The sequence below is a fragment of the Marmota monax genome, unplaced genomic scaffold (assembly GCF_021218885.2).
Source record: "Marmota monax isolate L192 unplaced genomic scaffold, Marmota_monax_Labrador192_F-V1.1 WCK01_AAM20220418_F8-fsc00005, whole genome shotgun sequence".
NCBI classification, from domain to species: Eukaryota; Metazoa; Chordata; class Mammalia; order Rodentia; family Sciuridae; genus Marmota; species Marmota monax.
Genome location: NW_026692254.1, coordinates 27370572 through 27392108, shown reverse-complemented (window position 1 = coordinate 27392108; position 21537 = coordinate 27370572). Strand labels below are relative to the sequence as shown.

Genomic DNA, 21537 nt, shown 5'->3' with positions numbered 1-21537 from the left:
TACTCAGTATATAACATGAATGAATAAATAACCTGGTTCCAGCACATGAGCTAAAACTATAAAAACACTTTTGTAAAACCGTAGACTCTTTGGTGATTATACCACTTACTGTTACCCTTTCCAGTGAAAGTGATAAGCTTATAAATAATCTTTATATCATTGTGTCAAGCAAGTAATTTGCTTGACCAATTTTAAGGGATTAAAACTTCATATTATGAAGTCAACAGTTGTAATCATCAGTTTTCTTTGATGGGTCACAAGTATGGTGCCACATTACATTTTCTAATACTAAATACCATGTAAAAGTATTTGGAATATGGTTCACCAACTCACCTATTCTTTACCACTTCCAAGATCATGGTTGAAACACAGGATCTATGGGGTACTAGATTCTGAAGAAATTTTGAGCCTTGGAGTAGCTGAAGATCCTTAAAGTTTTTCACAATGGAAGTTTTTAAAAGATCAAACACCTAATATGATGGAAGAAGCAGGGAAATGAAACAAAATTATTGCTCATGCTGTGAATCTTAACCCTCTAACTGTTCTTTAAGCTTAAACTCACATGTATCCCTATGAAAACTGTCTAGATGAAGATGACACAAAATGTGACTTTCAGGGAAACCTAAGAATTGGAGAAATGCCATCTTTGACAAGAAAAATATATCATATTTTATAAATATTACCCAAGATCTGGGAACACACATGAGAAAAAGTGGCAAAAGATTTTATTATTTTCATCTTGTGACGACTATATTCTCACATTTGTTTCAACTCAATCAGGTCCAATTTTTTGGAAAGTTATAATGCAATAAAACTGCTGGCAAATATCCATGGATACTTCCCTTTCTTACTATGTACGCTATGTGATATTTCCACCTTTTCCTCATTTCACCACCTGGCTTACCTCACAATAGAAAATAGTTGTAGACCAAGTATCTGAAGTTTCTAGAATCCCCACAGAATGGGAGTAGAATTGTTTAAGAAAGGTTAATAACAAAAACAATTTCTTGTATATTTTCTTATCAACACAGAAGTAACCAAGATGTCATTAAAAAAAAAAAAAAAATACCTGTTCCTCAAATCTCTGTATTCTTGTTACAGAAAGAAGAAGAGCAATACTGAAGGGACATAAATTATTTGAATCTCCTTGCTGTCCTGCCTAAAATAAACCAAAAAAGAGTCATTATTTACATTTTAAAAAAGAAAATGTATACACTTAAAAAGCACAAGGTAGCCTGCTTAAAAATAGGCCCTTGAATGGATCACAAACCTAAATGTAAGAGATAAAACTATAAAACTTTTAGAACAAACTGAAAATCTTTAAAACCGTGGACTAGGTAAGGATTTCTTAGACATAATATCAAACATAATTTATACAAGAAAACTGATGAACTGGACTTCATCAAAATTAAAAACTTTTGTGCTTTAAAAGATACCACTTAAAAACTGCAGCCTGATGCAGTGGTGCACACCTGTAATCCCAACAGCTCAGGAGGCTGAGGCAAGAGGACTGCCAAATTCAAAGTCAGCCTCAGCAAAGTGAGGTGCTAAGCAATTCAGTGAGACACTGTCTCTAAATAAAATACAAATAGGGCTGGGGATTTGGCTCAGTGGTTGAGTGCCCCTGAGCTCAAATCCTGGTATCTCCCCAAAAATAAAATAAAAAATGCAAAGATAAGTTAGAGACTGGGGAAAATATTTGCTAAATATACCTGATAAGTATATACACAAAATAAAGAATATATACCTGGTAAAGAATATTAAAAAAATCCTTACAACAGTATGACAAACACCACAATCATAAAATGGGCAAAATATTTGAATAGACATCTCACTAAAAACATGACAGCCAATGAGCATAAGAAAAGATACTCAATTATCATCAGTCATTAAGGAAATGCAAAGTAAACCTCAATGAGATATTATTTCACACCAATTAGAATACAAGAAAAAAAGACAATAAAAAAAGACACTATAAAATATTATTGTAGGATGTAGAGAACAGAAACAGAAACCTTCCTACAATGACAATGGGAATGTGAAATGATATACACCTACTTTGGAAAACACTTCCGCAGTTGGTTAAAAACTTAAACATAAGCCTGATTTGATGGCATATGCCTGTAATCCCAATGATTTGGGAGCCTGAGCCAGGAGGTTCACAAGTTCCAAGGACAGTCTCTGCAACTTAATGAGTCCCTAAACAACTGAGTGAGACTGTCTCAAAAAATAAAAAGGGCTAGGAATGTGCCTCAGTGATTCAGCACCCCTGGTACCAATTCCCTAGAACCAATCCAAAACCAAAACAAACAAAAACAATTTTTAAACATAAATGTATCATACAAATCAGTAATTCCACTCCTAGTTCTCTACCCCGGAAAAATGAAATATACACCCAAAGATTCAGATTTAATTTTCAAAATAGTATGATTCCTAATAGCCAAACAGTAGGAAAAACTCTAACTACATCAACTGGTAAATAGCTAAACAAAACTGCTATATCCATAAAATGGAGTACTATTCAACAATAAAAAAGAAATTAAATAGATATATGTTATAATATGGATGAACCTTGAAAATACTTCACTCAATGAAAAAGCCATGCTCAAAAGATCACATATGATGTGACTCCATTTTTATAAAATGTCTATGAAGGGCAGATCTATACAGGCAGAAAGTACATTGGTGGTTGCCTGGGGCTAGGTGTGGTAATGAAGAGTAAATGCACATGAGAGCTCTTATATGACAATAAAAATATTCTAAAATTGGACTATAGTAACCACTGCAAAATTAGGTAAACTTATGAAAAGTCACTAAATTGTACACTTAAATGGGATAAATTTTAACTTAAATTCAATTCAATTGTACCTTAATAAAGTTTAAAAAATAGGTCTTTGAAGCCCAGAAAAAATGACACCAAATAAAAACAAAAAAAAAAAGGACTAAATATAAAATCAAAGATGAACAAAACAAAAATAGTAGAGTTGATTAAAATACACAAAACCGAAAAGACCAACAATATAGCTACTATAAATAGTTAGAGATGAAAAAGGAATTATTGTTAATTTTCCCAGATGTGAGGATGGTATTGTGTTAACATGTCCTTATTCTCGAGAGGCACATACTGAAATACTCAGATGATGAAGAATTATGGTTTCTGCAACTTACTTTTAAATGATTCGGGGGGGAGTGTATGAGACAGAGAAAGAGATAAGACAGATAAAACTGGTAAATCTAGATGAAGAAAATACAGATGCTTTCTGTGCTACAGAGTTTAAACTTTTCTGCGGGTTAAAATTTTCAAAATAAAAAGTTGGAGGAGTTGGGTGCAGTGGAGCGAGACAGAGAAAGAGATAAGACAGATAAAACTGGTAAATCTAGATGAAGAAAATACAGATGCTTTCTGTGCTACAGAGTTTAAACTTTTCTGCGGGTTAAAATTTTCAAAATAAAAAGTTGGAGGAGTTGGGTGCAGTGGAGCACGCCTGTAATCCCAATGACTCTGGAGGCTGAGGCAGGAGGATTCCAAGTTCAAAGACAGCTTCAGCAATTTAATGAGGCCCTCAGCAACTTAGTGAAATACTGAAAAAAAAGAGCTGGGGATGTGGCTCAGCAGTTAAGCACGGAAGAAGGAAGGAAGGGAGGGAGGGAGTGGGGGGGAGGGAAGAGTTGGAGGAAAAAACATAAATGTGTCCTTCTTTTGTTTAAGAATTCAAAGCACTTCTGAATTTTTATTTTTCTACCTCACAGATCTAATGTTGAATGACAGCATCACAAAACTCTACTAGAAATAAGCAAGACCCTAATTCAAAAATGATGAAAAGTGAGGAAAAAGGTTGAAGATCACATAATAAAATTAGATTTTGATCTTCCTAATGAACAGTCCTCAGTTTTTTCTTTTCTAGCACTAGAATGTTTAAAGGAAAGTTTTAAAATTTCTGGTTTGCTTAAGATTGGGGTGACATGTTTTCAATTTCAAAGTGGAAAAAAAGAGATCCTCTCAACCTATGGCTCTTCTATAATATTTGTTTCCTGTCATTAATTGACATAAAATGGCTTAAGTTCAAAGTTTGGTGCTACCTTTACATGTTTCAAAAGTTCTCTGCCTAGTTCACAGTCCAATTTGATGGCAAACACAATGTGTAGAATAATGGTGCCTTCCACATGACGAAGTTCACCTGATGGCACGGTAACAAGATCCAGCAGTCTAAAAGATTCAATACAAAGATGAGTTAGAATGAGACATGCAGATGCTTCAATGAACAAGTAGACCAACTCAAGTTGAACTCACACAATCACTGGAAGCACAAAGTAAGTACAAAATATTGGCCAAATTATATTGTTATATTGTGTGTATGTATGAATATGTAACAACAAATCTCATGTGTAATTTATAATGAAAACATGGAGAAAAAAGTAGCATGATAAACAGATTCTACTGCCCCATTCTCTGCTCCTCTTTAGAACAAAACTTACTGTAAGTATTCTCTATAGTCATTATTTTACTTATCTCATATTGTCTTCCCAGTTCATCAACCCCATTCAACCAGGTTTCTGCCCTCTCTTAATCCCACCCTCAAATGCCACTTGACTCTTCTTACAAGGGTCAAATAACTGCTATGTTGCCAAAGCAAATAAAGTCCCATCTCAATTAACTACTTCTTCCTCAAAACACATTCTCTTAGGGCACTGTCACTGGTCTCTTCTCAAAATTCTTTTTTCAGGACCATCTTTCCCTATTGCTTAACCTTTAAAATTTAGAATGCTTAAGAGTCAGGCTTGGATTTCTTTCTCTTCACACTTTCCCTACATAATTCATTCCATCCAATCCCATGGCTTTAGTCCCTTCAAATCTGTGTCTCCAGTTCAGTCTCTTCTCTGCAATTTAGGACTATGGCTCCCATATCTATATGGAATGCTAATATACACATAAAACCTAAAATGATCAAAATTAAGCTAATTTTCTGTCCCAAACCTGACACTGTCAGCATTAATTGACTAAGACTGCTTTCTAAGCAACTGATCAAGCCTAGTAACTAGAAGTTATGATACAGAGGAACAGCAGACTACACTATAGCTAACAGAAAGAACTCTTCAAACCAAATCTCAGGCCCACTACTTTACTTAATTTCTTGACTTTTGGTTTCCACGTCCACAAAATAGAGGCAAAATAGCATTGTGAGGTTTATAGTGCTTATAACTGCACTAATACACAATAAGCACTCTACAAATGCTTGCCAAAAAAAACAAAAACAAAAACAGGGGCTCAGTGGTAGAGTGCCTGCCTAGTACGTGTGAGGCACTGGGTTTAATTCTCAACATTGCATATAAATAAATAAATTAAATACAGATCCAACAACTAAAAAAAAAAAAAAAACCTCTTATATTTGTCACTGCTTTTGTATTATTCCTTCACTTGAGAATGTTCTCTCTGATCTACATGTTGTGATTCTTATCATTCAGGCTTCAGTTAAAATAATATCTTCTCAGGAAAAGATTTTCTTGATCCAATCTAAAGTAACTATGCTGTCACTGTCACATCACCCCTTTGTATTACCTTCATAGCATTTTCCACTCTGTTTTCTTTCCACTAAAATGTAAGCTCAACAAGAGCAAGGAACTTGTTTGGTTCATTAGTGTGACCACAGATCAAATAACTTTGTGGCACAGAGTAGACATTTAATAATATATAGGTTTTAAACCTACATGTTAGAGGACAATTATTGCTACTTTTCTGGAAGGTTGCAAATTAGAGAACTGAAGACATTGCATTATTTTCTTAATTATTTCTCATATTTTCTTAATTTCTCTTTATTATTATCTAGGAGAGGACTACAAAAATTCAGTGCTGAGGTTCTAAAGAAAGGGCATGAAAAAGAAGGCAACAGGCAACAATAAAGAAATTAAAATATATAAGATGAATTTGTAAAAATAATATTTTTATCTATTTGTCTATATTACTCACTCATCACCACTTTGTTCCTCATTGTGCTGCTTATCTAGCTCATTGAAGAAGGTTATGATTCCATCCAAAATGCTCTTCCTGCTTCCCTAGGAGGATAGGGGAGATAAATTCTTCTAATTTAAGGATAAAATAACCATGCTAAATCAAAGTACTTTTCAAGGGTCTGAGGATGTAGTGGTAGGACTCGTAGCTCAGTGATACAGCACTTGCCTCAAATGCACTAGGGCCTCAGCACTGCAAAAAAAGTACTTTTCAACCTAAAGGATTATAAAGTACAGATTTACTTAAATAAACCTCAACTTAGAATCATAGGTTTAAACAGAATTTAAAATACCTTAGTGTCTGACTTTAAGGGGCCTATAGTTAACCCTTTCTGAAATCTCTTTCTTTTGCTACTAAAAAGAAAACGTATTAATGGCAGAAATAACTGTTTTCCTTGCCCGAGGAGCATGACCTTTTTACTAAACTAAATCACCACACATAAAAACAAAACAGCTATGGCCTAGTACATAAATCAGCAGTGTGAAAAAGCTGAATGGTGATAATTGGTTCAAACAACCAAAATAAAAGAGAAATCAATTTTTTTTAAATACCTTTGAAGAGAGAACAAGAAGCTGATAGACCAAAGGTGGTATTTCTTGAAGATTCAACTTGGAGAACATTTTCAACACTTTTCCAACCACAAATTCCACCTCTTCTGGAGTCAGAGGGACATCCCTATAGATCAAAATTTCAAAGGCTCTAGCCAGAACTCAACCGCCTTGTTTTTAGAAATTAAATCCAGTGCTAAAATTCCATTAAACATTTTCTTAAGAAACAAAATTTGGGAGCAATAAAGAAAGAAAATTTTAGAATATTATAATTATTCCTTTTGATTTTTCTCTTATAAAGAATCTTTAAGGGAACCAATAACTTTTCCTAAACAAAGTCATCTTGGGAAAAAAAAAATCAGTAATACATTAAATAATTAAGCTGGGCACGAGGGTGTGTGTCTGTAATCCTAACTACTCTGGAGGCTGAGGTAGGAGGATCTGAGTTGGAGGACAGCCTGAGCAACAAAGCAAGACCCTGTTCCAAGAAGATGAAAGAAAACTAAAGTCAAAAAGGAGGTGGGGGAGCTGGGCATGGAGGTGCAGACTTGTAATCCGAGTGGCTTGGGAAGCTGAGGCAGGAGGATCATGAGTTCAGAGCCAGCCTGAGCAAAAGTGAGGCGCTAAGCAACTCAGAGATACCCTGTCTGTAAATAAAAAATACAAAATAGGGCTGGGGATGTGGCTCAGTGGTTGGGTGTCCCTGAGTTTAATCCTCAGTACCAAAAAAAATGAAAGAGGAGGTGGGGGAGAGAATTCCCTAAAAGAAAACAAGAGGTACCAATATGCTTACTCAGAGGACAGTAACCTTTGAGCTTGCTGTTTTTCAATTTCTAGCAGGTAAGATCACAAAGCAGAAGATAAAGAGAAAAAGGAATAATGATTCTTACTTGAACATGGAGGTGAGTTGGATTACATACTGCTGATCCCATCTGGTTCAAGAAAATGACAAAGAACATGAATTTATTTCATTTTAACTTATTTATACTTAATTTTGTAAAACTAGTGAAGAGGTAAAACAAAATTAGGGACATTTCAAGTTTAATTTTGCAACACTTGAAATCAATATTTTTAAAATACTATTTAGAACAATGATTTAAGTGTCAGTTTTTAACTTATCAGACTTAGAAAACCAAAGTTTGATGAGATTTGATTCCCAGAATCAAAAAATAAAAACCAAAACAAAATTCATGACACCCAGTATTGGTGAGATTATGGAAAATAAACACTATTCAAATACTATTTTAGGGAATGTAGGAGTCGATAATACTTATCAACTTTAAAAATGCACATAACCACAAACCCACCCAACTTACTATTTGAAATACATTCCATATACATGCTTATAAAAGATCATCTAGATGTATAAAAATAGAAATAATCCAACAATCGAACATTAATCAAATAATAGATTAAAATACTATGAAATCACTAAAATGAATTCAGAGTTGTATTTACATGCTGACATAAACAGATATGTTAAATGAAAATGAAAAATATAAAATATAACGTATACTGAATAGGCACCTTACCACTGGACTACTCCCATCCCTTTATTTATTTTGAGAAAGGGTCTCACTATTAATGCTTAGGGTCTCAATAAGTTGCCCAGGCAATCCTCCTAGCTAAACCTCTCCAGTACTAGGATTATAGGAGTGTGCCAACATAATCATTTTTAATAAAATCTTTATGTAATTAAAAACAAATGAACAGGGGCTAGGGTTGTAGCTCAGCACTTGCCTAGCATGTATGAGGCACTGGGTTCAATCCTCAGCACCACATAAATATAAATAATTAAAATAAAGGTATTGTGCCATCTACAACTAAAAAAAACCAAGCCAGGCGCAGTGGCACATGCCTCTAATCCTAGCAACTCAGGAAGGTGAGACAGAAGGACTCCAAGTTCAAGGCAAACCTCAGCAACTTAGTGAGGCCCTAAGCTACTGAGACCCTGACTCAAAATAAAAAAAGGGTTGGAGATATGACTCGGTGTTAAGCACCTCTGGGTCAATCTCCAGTACCAAAACAAATAAACCAAACAAAAGAAGAGATGGACACATTAATTATAAGCCTAAAATAATTTACATCACGGCTCTTACATAAAGAAGTCTTGGATATTCTCTTATTCTTTTTAACATACTCAAGTATAAACACTGTAGTATGTAACTTAGTATTCTCTTTATTTTACCGACTATATAGTAAAAATTTTTCATTTTTGAAGTATGCCTTTATATATTTCATTCTTAATAGGTATAAATTTCATAGTGGCTATACCTTAACTTACATAGCTTAAATGTCAGTTATTGTGTGCTCACTTGGGTCATAAGTTTCCGTGTTGAACATATTCATGTGTAAGAATTTTTTATATACTGGTGTCTTAACTAGGTAGAATCCCAGAAATACAATAATTGATTAAAGAATACAAACATTACTTTTGTATTCTATTCCCTCAAAAAAAAAAAAAAAATTTTTTTTTTTTTAGGGGCTGGGGAGATAGCTCAGTTGGTAGAGTGCTTGCCTTGGTTCAATCCCCAGCACCACCAAAAAAAAAAAATTGAAAGATGTAACATCAAGACAATTTTCTTAGCCTTAAGGATCTTGGGACTCCAAATAATGCTACTATGTTAAAATGAACGTTAATATGCGTGTTTAAAAATGGCCTAAAAACCTCACAAATGTAAATTCCTGAAATAAATGATAGTCATTTTTTGTCCACTTGTAGTTCTGAGAAAGTTATACATCAATGACAAAGACTGACCTGCCAGAACAGAGGGTATTAATCAACTGCTTCTTACATTCTTCCCCACTCAATTCACCTAGAAGTGCAAAACACACTGTGAAACAAATCTGATTATGTGGGAAAAAAAAAAAAAAAAAATCTGACTAGAGAAAAAGTCACTAGAATTGGAAGAAAATCACCTTTTCCATAAGACAGATTTTCCTTTTTAGTAGCCAAGGCAGTGAGAATGATGGGCAGTAACTCCAAAGATTTTCCATTCACTAGGCTGCCCTCTTTGATAGCACCAATAAACTCATTGGCTAATTCAATCAGTAACAGTCCTGGGAAATGGTAAGCCTAAAAGTTCAAAAAGAAAATCTTAAGTAGAAATCCAGTGTTTGATATCTCTAAGTAATAAGTCTTTGCTGGCAAACTGAATTGATGTTGAGACCCAAAACAGACCCTATAAAGGATTCACAGAGGGCTAGGAATAGTTCAGTTGGTAGAGTGCTTCCCTCAAATGCACAAGGCCCTGGGTTCAATCCCCAGCACCACAAAAAAGAAAAGAAAAAAGAAAAAGATTCACAGAATCAAGTTGCTATATTACATATTTGTAATTGTAAAGATTTCAAAGGCTAGAACCCTTCATCAGTTCCTTAATGTTTTCAAATATATCAGCTCTTCAAGGAGATATATGCTCAGGGTAACAGAAAGGTAATATATACATCTAGGTGGTTCATATCCCTTCATCCTAGGTGGTTCATAACCCATTTGTTTGTTTGTTTGTTTTGTTAACATTAGCTCTTATTCATAAATAGAAACTATCCTAGGTTTGGCACAAAAGTTTTCCCTCCCTCAACAAATTATAACCTTTCAAAACAACTATCCCCAAACAATTCTATCTTCCATCTTACCTCCAACATTAGTAATCCAATGATTTCAGATGCTACTTCTTTCTGTAAATCTCCTGATTCTACCAACTGGATACAACAAGTGTATACCTTACGTCTTCTAAGTGCTCCACCTTCCTCAGAGCAGGGAGAACCTTTAAATATATGGTAAGGAACAAGAAGGAAAAAAAAAGTCTAACAAGGTTAAAGGGTAAATAAGAAAAACAAAGAGCTTTACAGTTTATAGAAACAGAATTATCAAACTACTGATTATTATCAGCAACACGTAGGGGCTTTGAAAAAACATGCTCAATGTAACCAAAGTAAAGGGACCGAAATAACATCTTTTCTTCTTCCACTTATTAACTTAAAAATTACATAGTACTGGGGGCTTGGGTTGTAGCTCAGTGATAGAGAGCTTGCCTTGCATTTGTAAGGCATGGGGTTCAATTCTCAGCACCACATAAAATAAAAATAAAAATAAATAAAGGTATTGTACTCATCTACAAAATAAATAATAATAATAATTATTATTATTATTATATAGTACAGGAGGAGGAAGCCTTCTAGTATAACTTGCAGCATTTGGGGAAACTGCAGTAACCCTAATTTAATGCCTTTAATATACTTCATTTCAAATTGTCATCACTAAGTGATATCTATAGGAACAGCAAAGTAACAGGATCCTAGAAATGTCTCTCATCTATAAACAATAAAGGAACATTGACAGAAATAAGCAAAATCAACCTTCCAGAGCTCTGAAAATTAAGCAAAGGATTCCAATAATCCAGAAAGTGTCTACTCAAAAAAAAAAAAAACAGTTGAGGGGCTAGGATTGTGGCTCAGCAGTAGAATGCTCGCCTAGCACGTGCAAGGCCCTAGGTTTGATCCTCAGCACCACATAAAATAAAATAAAATGAAGATATTATGTCCAACTACAACTAAAAAATAAATATTTAAAAATAAATAAATAAATAGATAATTAAATAGAATAAAGATGTTGTGTCCAACTACAACTAAAAAATAAATATAAAAAAAAAACTTAAAAGTTATTTAAAAAAAGAAAAGAAAAAGTTGAATCTCGGTTAAAAACAGCAAGCTTTGTGGCATTTTAACAACACTTCAATCCATTCCTCATCCCTATAATGTTAAAAATGGAAAGACATCACATGCTCATGGAATGGAAGATAATGAATTAAGATAGCACTGCTGGTGGTGCACACCAGTAACCCCATAACTCAGGAGGCTGAGGCAGGAGGATCACAAGTTCCAGGCCAGCCTTAGTAAGACCCTGTCTCAAAATAAAAAAACAGCTAGGATGTGACTCACTGGTAAAGCACCTCTGGGTTCAGTCTCTGGTAAAAAGATAACTTTGCTTCTCAAATTCATGTAAAAATTCAACAAAATATCTCTAACAACCCAACTTCCTTTTTTGCAGAACAAGCTTACTTTAAATTTATATGGAAACATGAAGGACCCACAATATCCAAGACAATCTAGAGAAAGCAGCACAAAACTCAAAAAGATTCACAGTTCCTATGTGCATAACCTACTACAAAACTGGCTTTAAACTTTCAATTCTCCTGCCTCAGCCTCCAAAATAGCGGAAATTACAAGTGTGTGGTATGACACCTGGCTCAGGCAATTTTTTTGGTCCCAGGAATTTAATCCAGGAGCGCTCTACTACTGAGTCACCCTGTCCTTTTTACTTTTTATTCTGAAGCATGGTCTCCCTGAGTTGCTTTTAGGGCCTCACTAAATTTCTGGGACTGGCTTGGAAGTTTCAATCTTCCCGCCTAGGCCTCCTGAGTCACTGGGTTTACAGGCATGTGCCACCACTCCCAGCTCAAGCAACTGATAAGTGTTAAGTGGAGGGATAAAATAAAACTGAACCTCTACCTCCTATCATACAAAAATCAACTTGAAATGGATAAAAGATCTAAATGTTAAGAGCTAAAGCTATAAAACTCTCACAAGAAAACACAGGCACAAAGCTTCATGTTCTTGGTTTAGGTAATGGTACATGAGATATGACACCAAAAGCACAAACAAAAAAATAAGTGGATGTCATCAAAATTAAAAACTATGAGCTTCAAAGAACACCATAAAAGGAAAAAAAAAAAAAATAGCCAGGCATGGTGGAGCACCCCTGTAATCACAGTTACTCAGGGGGTTGAGGCTGGAGAATCCAAGTGTGAGACCAACGTGGACAATTTAGTGAGACCCTGTCTCAAAATAAAAAGGACTGGGCATAGTAGTTGCACACCTGTAATCCCAGCAGCTCAGAGGCTGAGGCAAGAGGTTTGCAAATTCAAAGCCAGTCTCAGCAACTTAGCAAGGCCCTAAGTAACTCAGCAAGGTACTGTCTCTAAATAAAATATTTTAAAAAAGGGTTGGGGACAAGGTTCAGTGGTTAAGCACCCTGTGTTCAATCCTTAGTACGAAAGACAGACTTGTACCTAAAATATATAAAAAACTATTACAACTCAATATTTTTTAAAAATCTGATTTTTTAAAGAGTAAAAGATTTGAAGAGACAATTCTTCAAATATATACAAAAGATCAGTAAAGCACATGAAAAGATGGTCAACAAAATTAACATCACAGAAATGTAAATCAAAGCCACATACCACTTAAGTACAAATAATTAATAACAAGTGTCGAAGAGGATGTGGAGAAATCAGCATCCTCATACAGCCACTCTGAAAAATTTGGCGGTTCCTCAAATAGTTAAGCATAGAATTACCACATGACCTAGAATACTCCCCCTCCTGAATATATACTCAAGATAAATAAAAGCACGTGTCCACACAAAAACTTGTACATAACTGTTCACAGCAACATATTATGGTCAGAAATAGGTCACCAACTCATGAATGAAAAAAATTTGCTATATACAATGGAATATTATTTGGCAGTAAAAAAAAATAAGATGCTACAACCTAGATGATGTGTAGATAAGTAATATTCAGAATAGGCAAATCTATAAAGACAGAAAGTAGATAAATGGCTTTTTAGAGCCAGGATGGACTGGGTAGAGAGGTAAAAACTAATGGTACAATTTCTTTTAGGGGTAATGAAAACTATTTAAAATTCACTGTGGTGATAAATGCACAACCCTGTGACTACACTAAAAGTCATTGGATTATGCATTTTAAGGAGGTGAACTGGACATGACAATTACCTCAATTAAAAAATTTATACACTTTTGGGCTAGGGCTGAAGCTCAGTGGCAGAGCACTTGCCTAGCATGTGTGAGGCACTGGGTTTTGATTCTTAGCACTATATAAAAACAAACAAATAAAATAAAGACATTCTCTCCATCTACAACAAAAAAAATTTTTTTTAATTTATATACTTTAAAAAGGTAAATTTTTTTAATATATGGATTATCACTCCTTTTTTGGGGGGAACTGACCACCTCACGCATGCTAAGTAAGTGCTTTATTCAGCCCCCTATCACCCAGCTTTTTTAAGTCAATAAATTTTTATTTAAGGAATTTCCCATTGTGATTCCTTTACTGTCCATCTCAACAATGCCCTTTTTTTAAAGAACATGCTTAGAGGCTGGGGTTGTGGCTCAGCAGTAGAGTGCTCGTCTAGCACGTGCAAAGCACGGGGTTTGATCCTCAGCATAAAAATAAATAAAATAAAGGCATTGTGTCCAACTACAACTAAAAAAAAAAAAAGAAAAAGAAAAACCGATGCTTAATCTAGTTGCCCCATCAGCATGCCACCATTCTTTTTTTTTTTTTTTTTTGCGGGGAGGGGGGGGCTTCTATTTTGACTTGAATTATGGACAATACTGATAATGATTTCATAGTTCTCCATCTAAGATATGTGGGATCTAATTTCTTCGGGTAATTGACTTTAGGATCACTTTTGGGGTAGATCCATCTGTTTGGTTCTCGATTGCTGACACCTTCCTTAAACTTCAATGAGTTCAAATCATACTAATTTCTATTATCACTCTCAGGAATAGTGCAGATGTGGAATATGCCAATTAGACAGGCAAACATGATCCAACACATTAAGATATATTTTCAACTCCATGAATCATTCTGAAGATAAAAGCCTCTAAAAAAGCCATCTGACCATATCACAATATGAAAACTGGAATATTGAATCAACGTAGCTGAGATTCTCTCAATACCTGTGCTTTTCATCAATCCGTTAATCTTAGAACTGTCCTTTTTAGTTATCAATATCCCATCATTAAGCTGTTTTAGGTATAATAGTCCTGCTTATATGTATCAAAACTCAAACTGAACAATGAGTTTTGGGTTGCAAAAAAGGCTATGTTTTGGGCTGGGGTTGTGGCTCAGCGGTAAAGTGCTCGTCTAGCACATGCAAAGCACTGGGTTCGATCCTCAGAACCACATACAAATAAATAAAATAAAGATATTGTGTCCAACTACAACTAAAAAATAATTTTTTTAAAAAAAGCTAAAAAAGCTATGTTTTTTGCACTTGTCTTTGTCCAAAAGGTATACAAAAACACAAGTGCTCCCCACCTGGCTCTTTTGAGACAGGTCCAGTTAAGTTGCACAAGCTGGCCTTGAACTTGTGATCCTCCTTCCTTAACTTCATGAGTAGCTGGAATTATAGGTGTGCCCCACTGCAATCAGCTTATATCTCAGTTTTTAAAATGTCATCATTAGTTAGTTATTGGTCATATACCTAATAAGAGAACTAAAATGATTAAAAAGGTAGTTTCCACAATACTTGATAATTCATGCAAATTTAAAGCAAGGTTTTCCAAAATCTATTTTTAAATATAGTCACAAAATGGGAGTTCTAGTAATTTGTTCCAGGATTGTCTAACAAATAAACCATCAAATGCCACTGATCATCCATCGTTCCCTTTTCTCTGGTATTTCTACAAAATATTTTGCAAGTTTCCATGAGAGTTTAGTCAACCAATTTTGAAATTTCTTTTATGAATAAGAGGTTGGGCGCAGTAGCACATGCCTGTAATCCCAGGGGCTCAAGGCTGAGGTAGGAAGATCCCAAGTTCAAAGCCAGCCTCACCAAAAATGAGGTGCTAAGCAACTCAGACACCGTCTCTAAATAAAATACAATATAAAGCTGGGAATGTGCCTCAGTGGTCGTGAACCCCTGAGTTCAATCCCTGGTAACCGCCCCCCAAAAAAGGGAAGAAATCAACAATACAATCTCAGGTAGCCACTCCAACTCCTTTTAATAAAATAGTTTAGTATTCTAAACAGGAAACTGCTGCTTTAGTTGCTTCTGTGAAAGACCAGAATATGTTCTAGTAGCACTTCAAATAGTAAAAGAAACAATAATTGCCAAAGGTAAACAAATCTACCAATGAACACAGTACAACAAAAGTAAAATTAATTAACTCATTACCTTTGAAGATGGCTCTCAGGAGTGCTCCAGGAGCATTTCCTTTCACTGCTTGATTCTGAAGGAGATTAGTCAACTGCAATGAAAAAAAAAAAAAAGAAAAAGCTACAAGACTGGTCACAGCTCCTCTATCCCAAAAACCTAAACACTCAAGATGGAAAAAGCACTCATCTGTCTGGTTCAGATCATTCAGAGACTTCAATTACCTGAAAATAAACATACAAGGGATGAGACTGTAACTCAGTGATGGAGTGCTTGCTTCCCATGTGTGAGGTACTGGGTTCCACAAAATATAAATAAAGAAAATAAAGTTATTACTGAGCCATAACCCTAGCTCTTTTTCTATTGTTGAGACATGGCCTCACTAAGTTTCTTAGGGCCTTGCTAAGTTGCTGAGGATGGCTTTGAACTTGCCATCTTCAACCTTACTGCCTCAGCCTCCCAAACTGCTAGAATTACAGGAGTGTGCCGCCACACCTGGCCTTAATTTTTATTTAGAACAAGGTAGAGCTTAACAGGATCGATGGCTGTCAAGACTAAAATCTATTCTACAAACATTTACTTAGCAGCACTTTGTATTGTATTGTTTTGAGATTAAATTCATCAACAAATATTTTTGGTGTATTTTCTTCTTCCTAGGGCCAATACAAGAATGAACAAGGGATGTGCACATGGTAATTTTACTTGGTTTCTAACAGGAGAAGAAAGGATGACAGAAAAAAATGTAATGGAAACAAAAGGATGAGGTAGACAATAATTTCAAAAAGGGAGGCAACTTCAGTTAGAGTAGTTTTAAGTTTCTCTTATATAAGTGACATTTAAGCAGAGACTTGGAGGATAAGAAAGAGCTAGTTATACAAGGGGAGGCAGTAGGAGACGAGGTATCATCACTGCAAAGGCCCTGAAGGAGCAAAGACCTTGGCCTATTCAAGTACCTGAAAAAAAGACCAAGATAGGTGGAGAGTAGTAAGAAAAAGAATGCCAGAAGATGAGTTTGGAGCAACAGGCAAAGGATTATTATGAAAACTTTTACAGGCTATGGTAGGAATCTTAGATTTTAAGTATAAGTTACTAAATGGGGGGAAAATGGAGTGATATAACAGATATGAAGTCAATTTTGCTCCTTGTGTAGAGAATGGCTTGTGGGGATATTCACGAGTAAAACAGGGATATCTGATAGGAGACTGCTATTATGTTCCAGCGAGAGAGAACAGTGGCCAAAATCAAGATGACAGCAGAAGAGATGTTATAAGCTGAAATGTGCCACCTCCAATTTCATAAGTTCTAACCCCAAACACCTAAAACTATGACCAAAATTGGAAGTCAGGTTGTTTTGAGCCCTAATTCATTGTAACTGATACCCTTTTTTGTTTTAGTTACACATGACAGTACAATGATCTTGACATATCATACATTTGAATCAGATGGGGTATAATTTCTCATTTTTCTGAGTGTACAGGTTGCAGAATCACGTTGGTCATGCAGTCATACATATACATACAGCAATAATAATGTCTATTTTATTCTGCTGTCCTTCCTATCCCCCCTTCCCCTCCCCTCCCCTCCCCTCACTTCTCTCTACCCAATCTAATGTGACACTTTTTTTCCCCCTCACATAGTCATACATGTATTCTGTATAACAATGAGGGTCTCCTTCCATCTTCCGTGCAATTCCCCTTCTCTCTCCCTTTCCCTCCCACCTCTCTTCCCTATTTAGTGGTAATCTTCTTCTCATGCTCTTCCTCCCTACCCCATTTTGAGTCACCCCTCTTGTATCAGAGAAGATATTCGGCCTTTGTTTTTTAGTGATTGGCAAACTTCACATAGAATAATCTGCTCTAACACCATCCATTTCCCTGCAAATGCCATGATCTTGTTATTTTTTAGTGCTGAGTAATATTCCATTGTGTATAAATGCCACATTTTTTTAATCCATTCATCCATTGAGGGGCATCTAGGTTGGTTCCACAGTCTAGCTATTGTGAATTGTGCTGCTATAAACATTGATGTGGCTGTATCCCTGTAGTATGCTGTTTTTAAGTCTTCTGGGTATAGTCCCAGAAGGGGAATAGCTGGGTCAAATGGTGGTTCCATTCCCAGCTTTCCAAGGACTCTCTATACTGCTTTCCAAATTGGCTGCATCAATTTGCAGTCCCACCAGCAATGTGTGAGTGTACCTTTTTCTCCACATCCTCACAAGAACTGGTTATTGTTTGACTTCATAATGGCTGCCATTCTTACTGGAGTGAGATGGGACTAATACCCTTTAAAAAGGGGGAAATCTGGACATAGACAACATGTACACAGGGAGAATGTCAAGGGAAGACAAAGACAGAAAGCAGGTGTCAAGGAACATCAAAGATTGCCATCAAACCTGCAGAGACTGGAAGAGGGAGGCAGAACAGATTCTCACAGCCCTCAAAAGGAACCAACCCTGCCAACACCTTGATCTTGGACTGCTAGTTTTCAGAAACTTGAAATAAACTGCATTTATTTGAGCCATCCAGTTTGTGGTATTTTCTAACACAGCCTTAGCATACTAGTACAGGAGATGAAGAAAAGTAGATAATTTCAAAATATATCCCAGAACTAGGAATAGAAATTCTTCATAACTTGGTAGGGAAGGGGTATAACCAACAAAAACTCCTAAATTTATGGCTTAAACAACTAAATGGATGGATGATGATAACATCCAAAGAAAATGGTGAAATTTTGAGATCTAAATCACCCTGAAGATTACCAAAAGAGATTTCTGGGCTCTACCCACAGTTTCTGATTCAGCAGGTCTTTCATGGGCTCCAAACCACTACTCTGAGATATTCAAGTGGAGATGCCAAGTAAACAACTAGATATATCCAAATGGACCCCACAGGAGAGTTCCATGGAAATAGATAAGAATATCCAGGAAGATTAACTTGAAGACAAGATAAACACCAACAGTTAGTCATTAAAACAAAAAGTTATACAAGGGGAGGCAGTGGGAGACGAGCAAAGCAAGTGAAGTCAGTAACCCACGAGGACAACCCAGAGAGAGGAGTGTCACAGAAGTCAAGACTAATAATAAACAATGAATTCGATCTCTACCTCACCTACATAAATGTGGTCTTCCTAACCAGAGTCCATCTCTCCTTAAAGGTATAAGAAAGTATCTGACTGCTTTTGTCTGAACTCTCCAAATGAGAACTGGTTCTCAGGGATGATTATTATCCTCCAGGAGAAACTAGACAATGTCTAGAGACATTTCTGACATCACAATGAAAGGGTGCTACTGGAATCTAGTAAACAGATACCAGGAACCCTACTAAATATCTCATAATCCACAGAACAGCTGACCACAAGAAATTATTATCCAGTCCAAAATGCGAACAATGCCAAGGTTGAGAAACTCTTGAGGTTTTTCCAAAAAGTTCAGTTTCAACACAAGTCAGTATGGCATACAAAATAAAAAAGCTGTACCCAGAATTAGAAGCCCTGAGCTATGAATTCTAGCTATGCCATCTACCAGCCATATAACCTCAGGTTAGTTATTTAAACTGTTACATGAGATCATTTCCTTAGCTCAAAGGACTAAGATGATGACTAGAGGACCTTGCATAGGGCTCAGTTTACAACAGGCATTCAACAAATGTTAACTTCTTTTCCCTCTGTCCCCTACTTCCTTTCCTTCTCCCTCAATTTATCATATCTTCAATCTTCCTCTTAAACTTTATACAGCTATGCTGTTTGGTACTGGGGAATGAACCCAGGACCCCACATATCCTAAGCAAGCGCTCTACCACTGAAGTAAATCTCTAGATCTTTTTATTTTTAGATATTGTCTTGCTAAGATGCCCAAAATGGCCTCAAACTTGTGATCCTATTGCCTCAGCCTCCCTAGTAGCTGGGCTCACAGGTGTGTGCCATTGATGCCTGGCTCAGTAATGCTTTTAACTTCATTTAAAAATTACAAGTAGACTAAGATTAAGTATTCTTGTTACTTTAGAATTATCACTGGCAATCTAGAACTACCAAGTTAACAGCACAGTCCAAATAAAGTATAAATTGAAAAAGAAAAAAAGGGCTGGAGGTATAGCTCAGTGGTAGAGCACTTGCCAGCATGTACAAGGTCCTGGGTTTGATTTCTAGCATCACAAAAATAAATTCTTATTTTGTATAGTCTGATGTTTCCACATGGTTAGACTGAGTTTATGGAATCTTAGCTGGAACACAGGTGATAGTGTATTCTCAGAGGATCACATGAGGAGGCACATGGTATCTATCTGTCCGTCACTTGGGATATCAATTGTAATTAGTAAGGTGTGTTGCCAGATTTCCCCGCTTTACAATTATTCCCCCCTCTCTTTGCAACCAGTAAGAAATTTGTAAGGACACACTTTAAAACCATGCAATCATCTTGCCACTCATCTAATTTCCCCTCTACATGATGAAATAGCCCAGCACAAACTATCTCTGCCAGGTTATTAAAGTCAATATTACCAAGAATGACAATCATGAGCCCAGTGATATATACTGAGAAGGGCATCACCATTTTTGTGATCCTTTCATCAGGGATATAGGGCCTAATAATAATTAGCCTAATAATTAGACCATAGCAAACAGACTCTAAGACATTAAAAAAAATAACTTATGAATACTCTCCATGACTCTCAAGATCAAGAGTGACATAAATTAATTCATCAAAGTAGCAGGATATAAAATTAACACCCATAAAATCAACTGTGTTCCTAAACATCAGTAATGATAAACTGAAAGAGAAAACAGGAAAACTACCCAATTCACAATAGCCCCGAAAAAATATATAATATTTGGGAGTCAATCTAACAAAAGAGGAGAAAGGCCTCTACAATAAAAACTATAAAATGCTAAAGAAAAAATTAAAGAAGACTTAGAAAATGAAAAGATATTGGATAGTCAGAATTAATATTGTCAAAATGGCCATACTACCAAAAAGTGTTACATAGATTTAATGTAATTCCTATTAAAATTTCAGTGAGGTTCTTCATAGGAATAGAAAAAGCAGTCATGAAATTCATTTAGAAAAACAAGAGGCCTAGAATAGCCAAATCTATCCTCACAAAGAAAAGTGAAGCAGGAGGCATCACAAATACCAGACCTTAAATTATACTATAGAGCTATAGTAACAAAAACAGCATGGTACTGACACCAAAACAAGACATGAAGACCAATGGCATAGAATAGAAGACACAGAGACAAACCCACATAAATACAGTTATCACATACTAGATAAAGGTGCCATAAACATTCATTGGGAGAAAAGATAGCCTCTTCAACAAATGGGCTGCGAAAACTGGAAATCCACATGTAGCAAAACGAAATTAAATCCCTCTCTCTCACCCAGCACAAAATTCGACTCAAGGATCAAGGACCTAAGCAGTAAAAGGAAGAAAAAGTAGGCCTAAATCTCCATCATATCTGCTTAGGAACCAAATTCTTCAACAAGACTCCTAAAGTGCAATAAAATAAAAAATCAATAAACGGGATGGCATCAAACTAAAAAGCTTCACAGCAAAGGAAACAATCAAGAATGTGAAGAGAACCTATAAAATGGGAGAAAATTTTTGCCACCTGCACCTCAGATAAAGCATTAATCTCCAGAATACATAAGAACTCAAAATACTTAGCACCAAAAAACAAATTACCCAACCAATAAATGGGCAAAGGAACTGAACAGACACGTCCCAGAAAAAATATAATTGGTCAACAAAAACACAAAAAAATGCTCAACTTCTCTAGCAAGTAGAGAAATGCAAATTAAAACTTCACTGAGATTTCATCTTACTCCAGTCAGAATGGCAATTATCAAGAATACAAGTAACAATAAGTATTGGCAAGGATGTAGGAAAAAGGTACACTCATGCATTGCTGGTGGGACTGCAAACAGTGCAACCATTTTCGAAAGCAGTATGGATATTCCTCAGAAAACCTGGAATGGAACCACCATTTGACCCAGTTATTCTATTCCTCAGCATATACTCAAAGGAC

General features: G+C 35.7%; 1 protein-coding gene and 1 pseudogene across 2 annotated transcripts in view; both read right to left on the bottom strand.

The window, feature by feature from the left end:
• Positions 1-21537, bottom strand: part of Fanci (FA complementation group I) — a 71299-nt gene that overhangs the window by 39819 nt on the left and 9943 nt on the right. For both annotated transcript variants that reach the window (XM_046437136.2, XM_058577173.1), the window contains exons 3-12: positions 15538-15610; positions 10189-10319; positions 9475-9631; positions 9314-9371; positions 7446-7487; positions 6559-6682; positions 5966-6051; positions 4081-4207; positions 1070-1159; positions 334-470 (exon numbers count right to left, since the gene is read on the bottom strand). In XM_046437136.2, the coding sequence (XP_046293092.1) occupies positions 334-470; positions 1070-1159; positions 4081-4207; positions 5966-6051; positions 6559-6682; positions 7446-7487; positions 9314-9371; positions 9475-9631; positions 10189-10319; positions 15538-15610 (1025 nt within the window). The remainder of the gene's footprint in view (positions 1-333; positions 471-1069; positions 1160-4080; positions 4208-5965; positions 6052-6558; positions 6683-7445; positions 7488-9313; positions 9372-9474; positions 9632-10188; positions 10320-15537; positions 15611-21537) is intronic.
• Positions 14398-14491, bottom strand: LOC124089605 (small nucleolar RNA SNORA40; annotated as a pseudogene).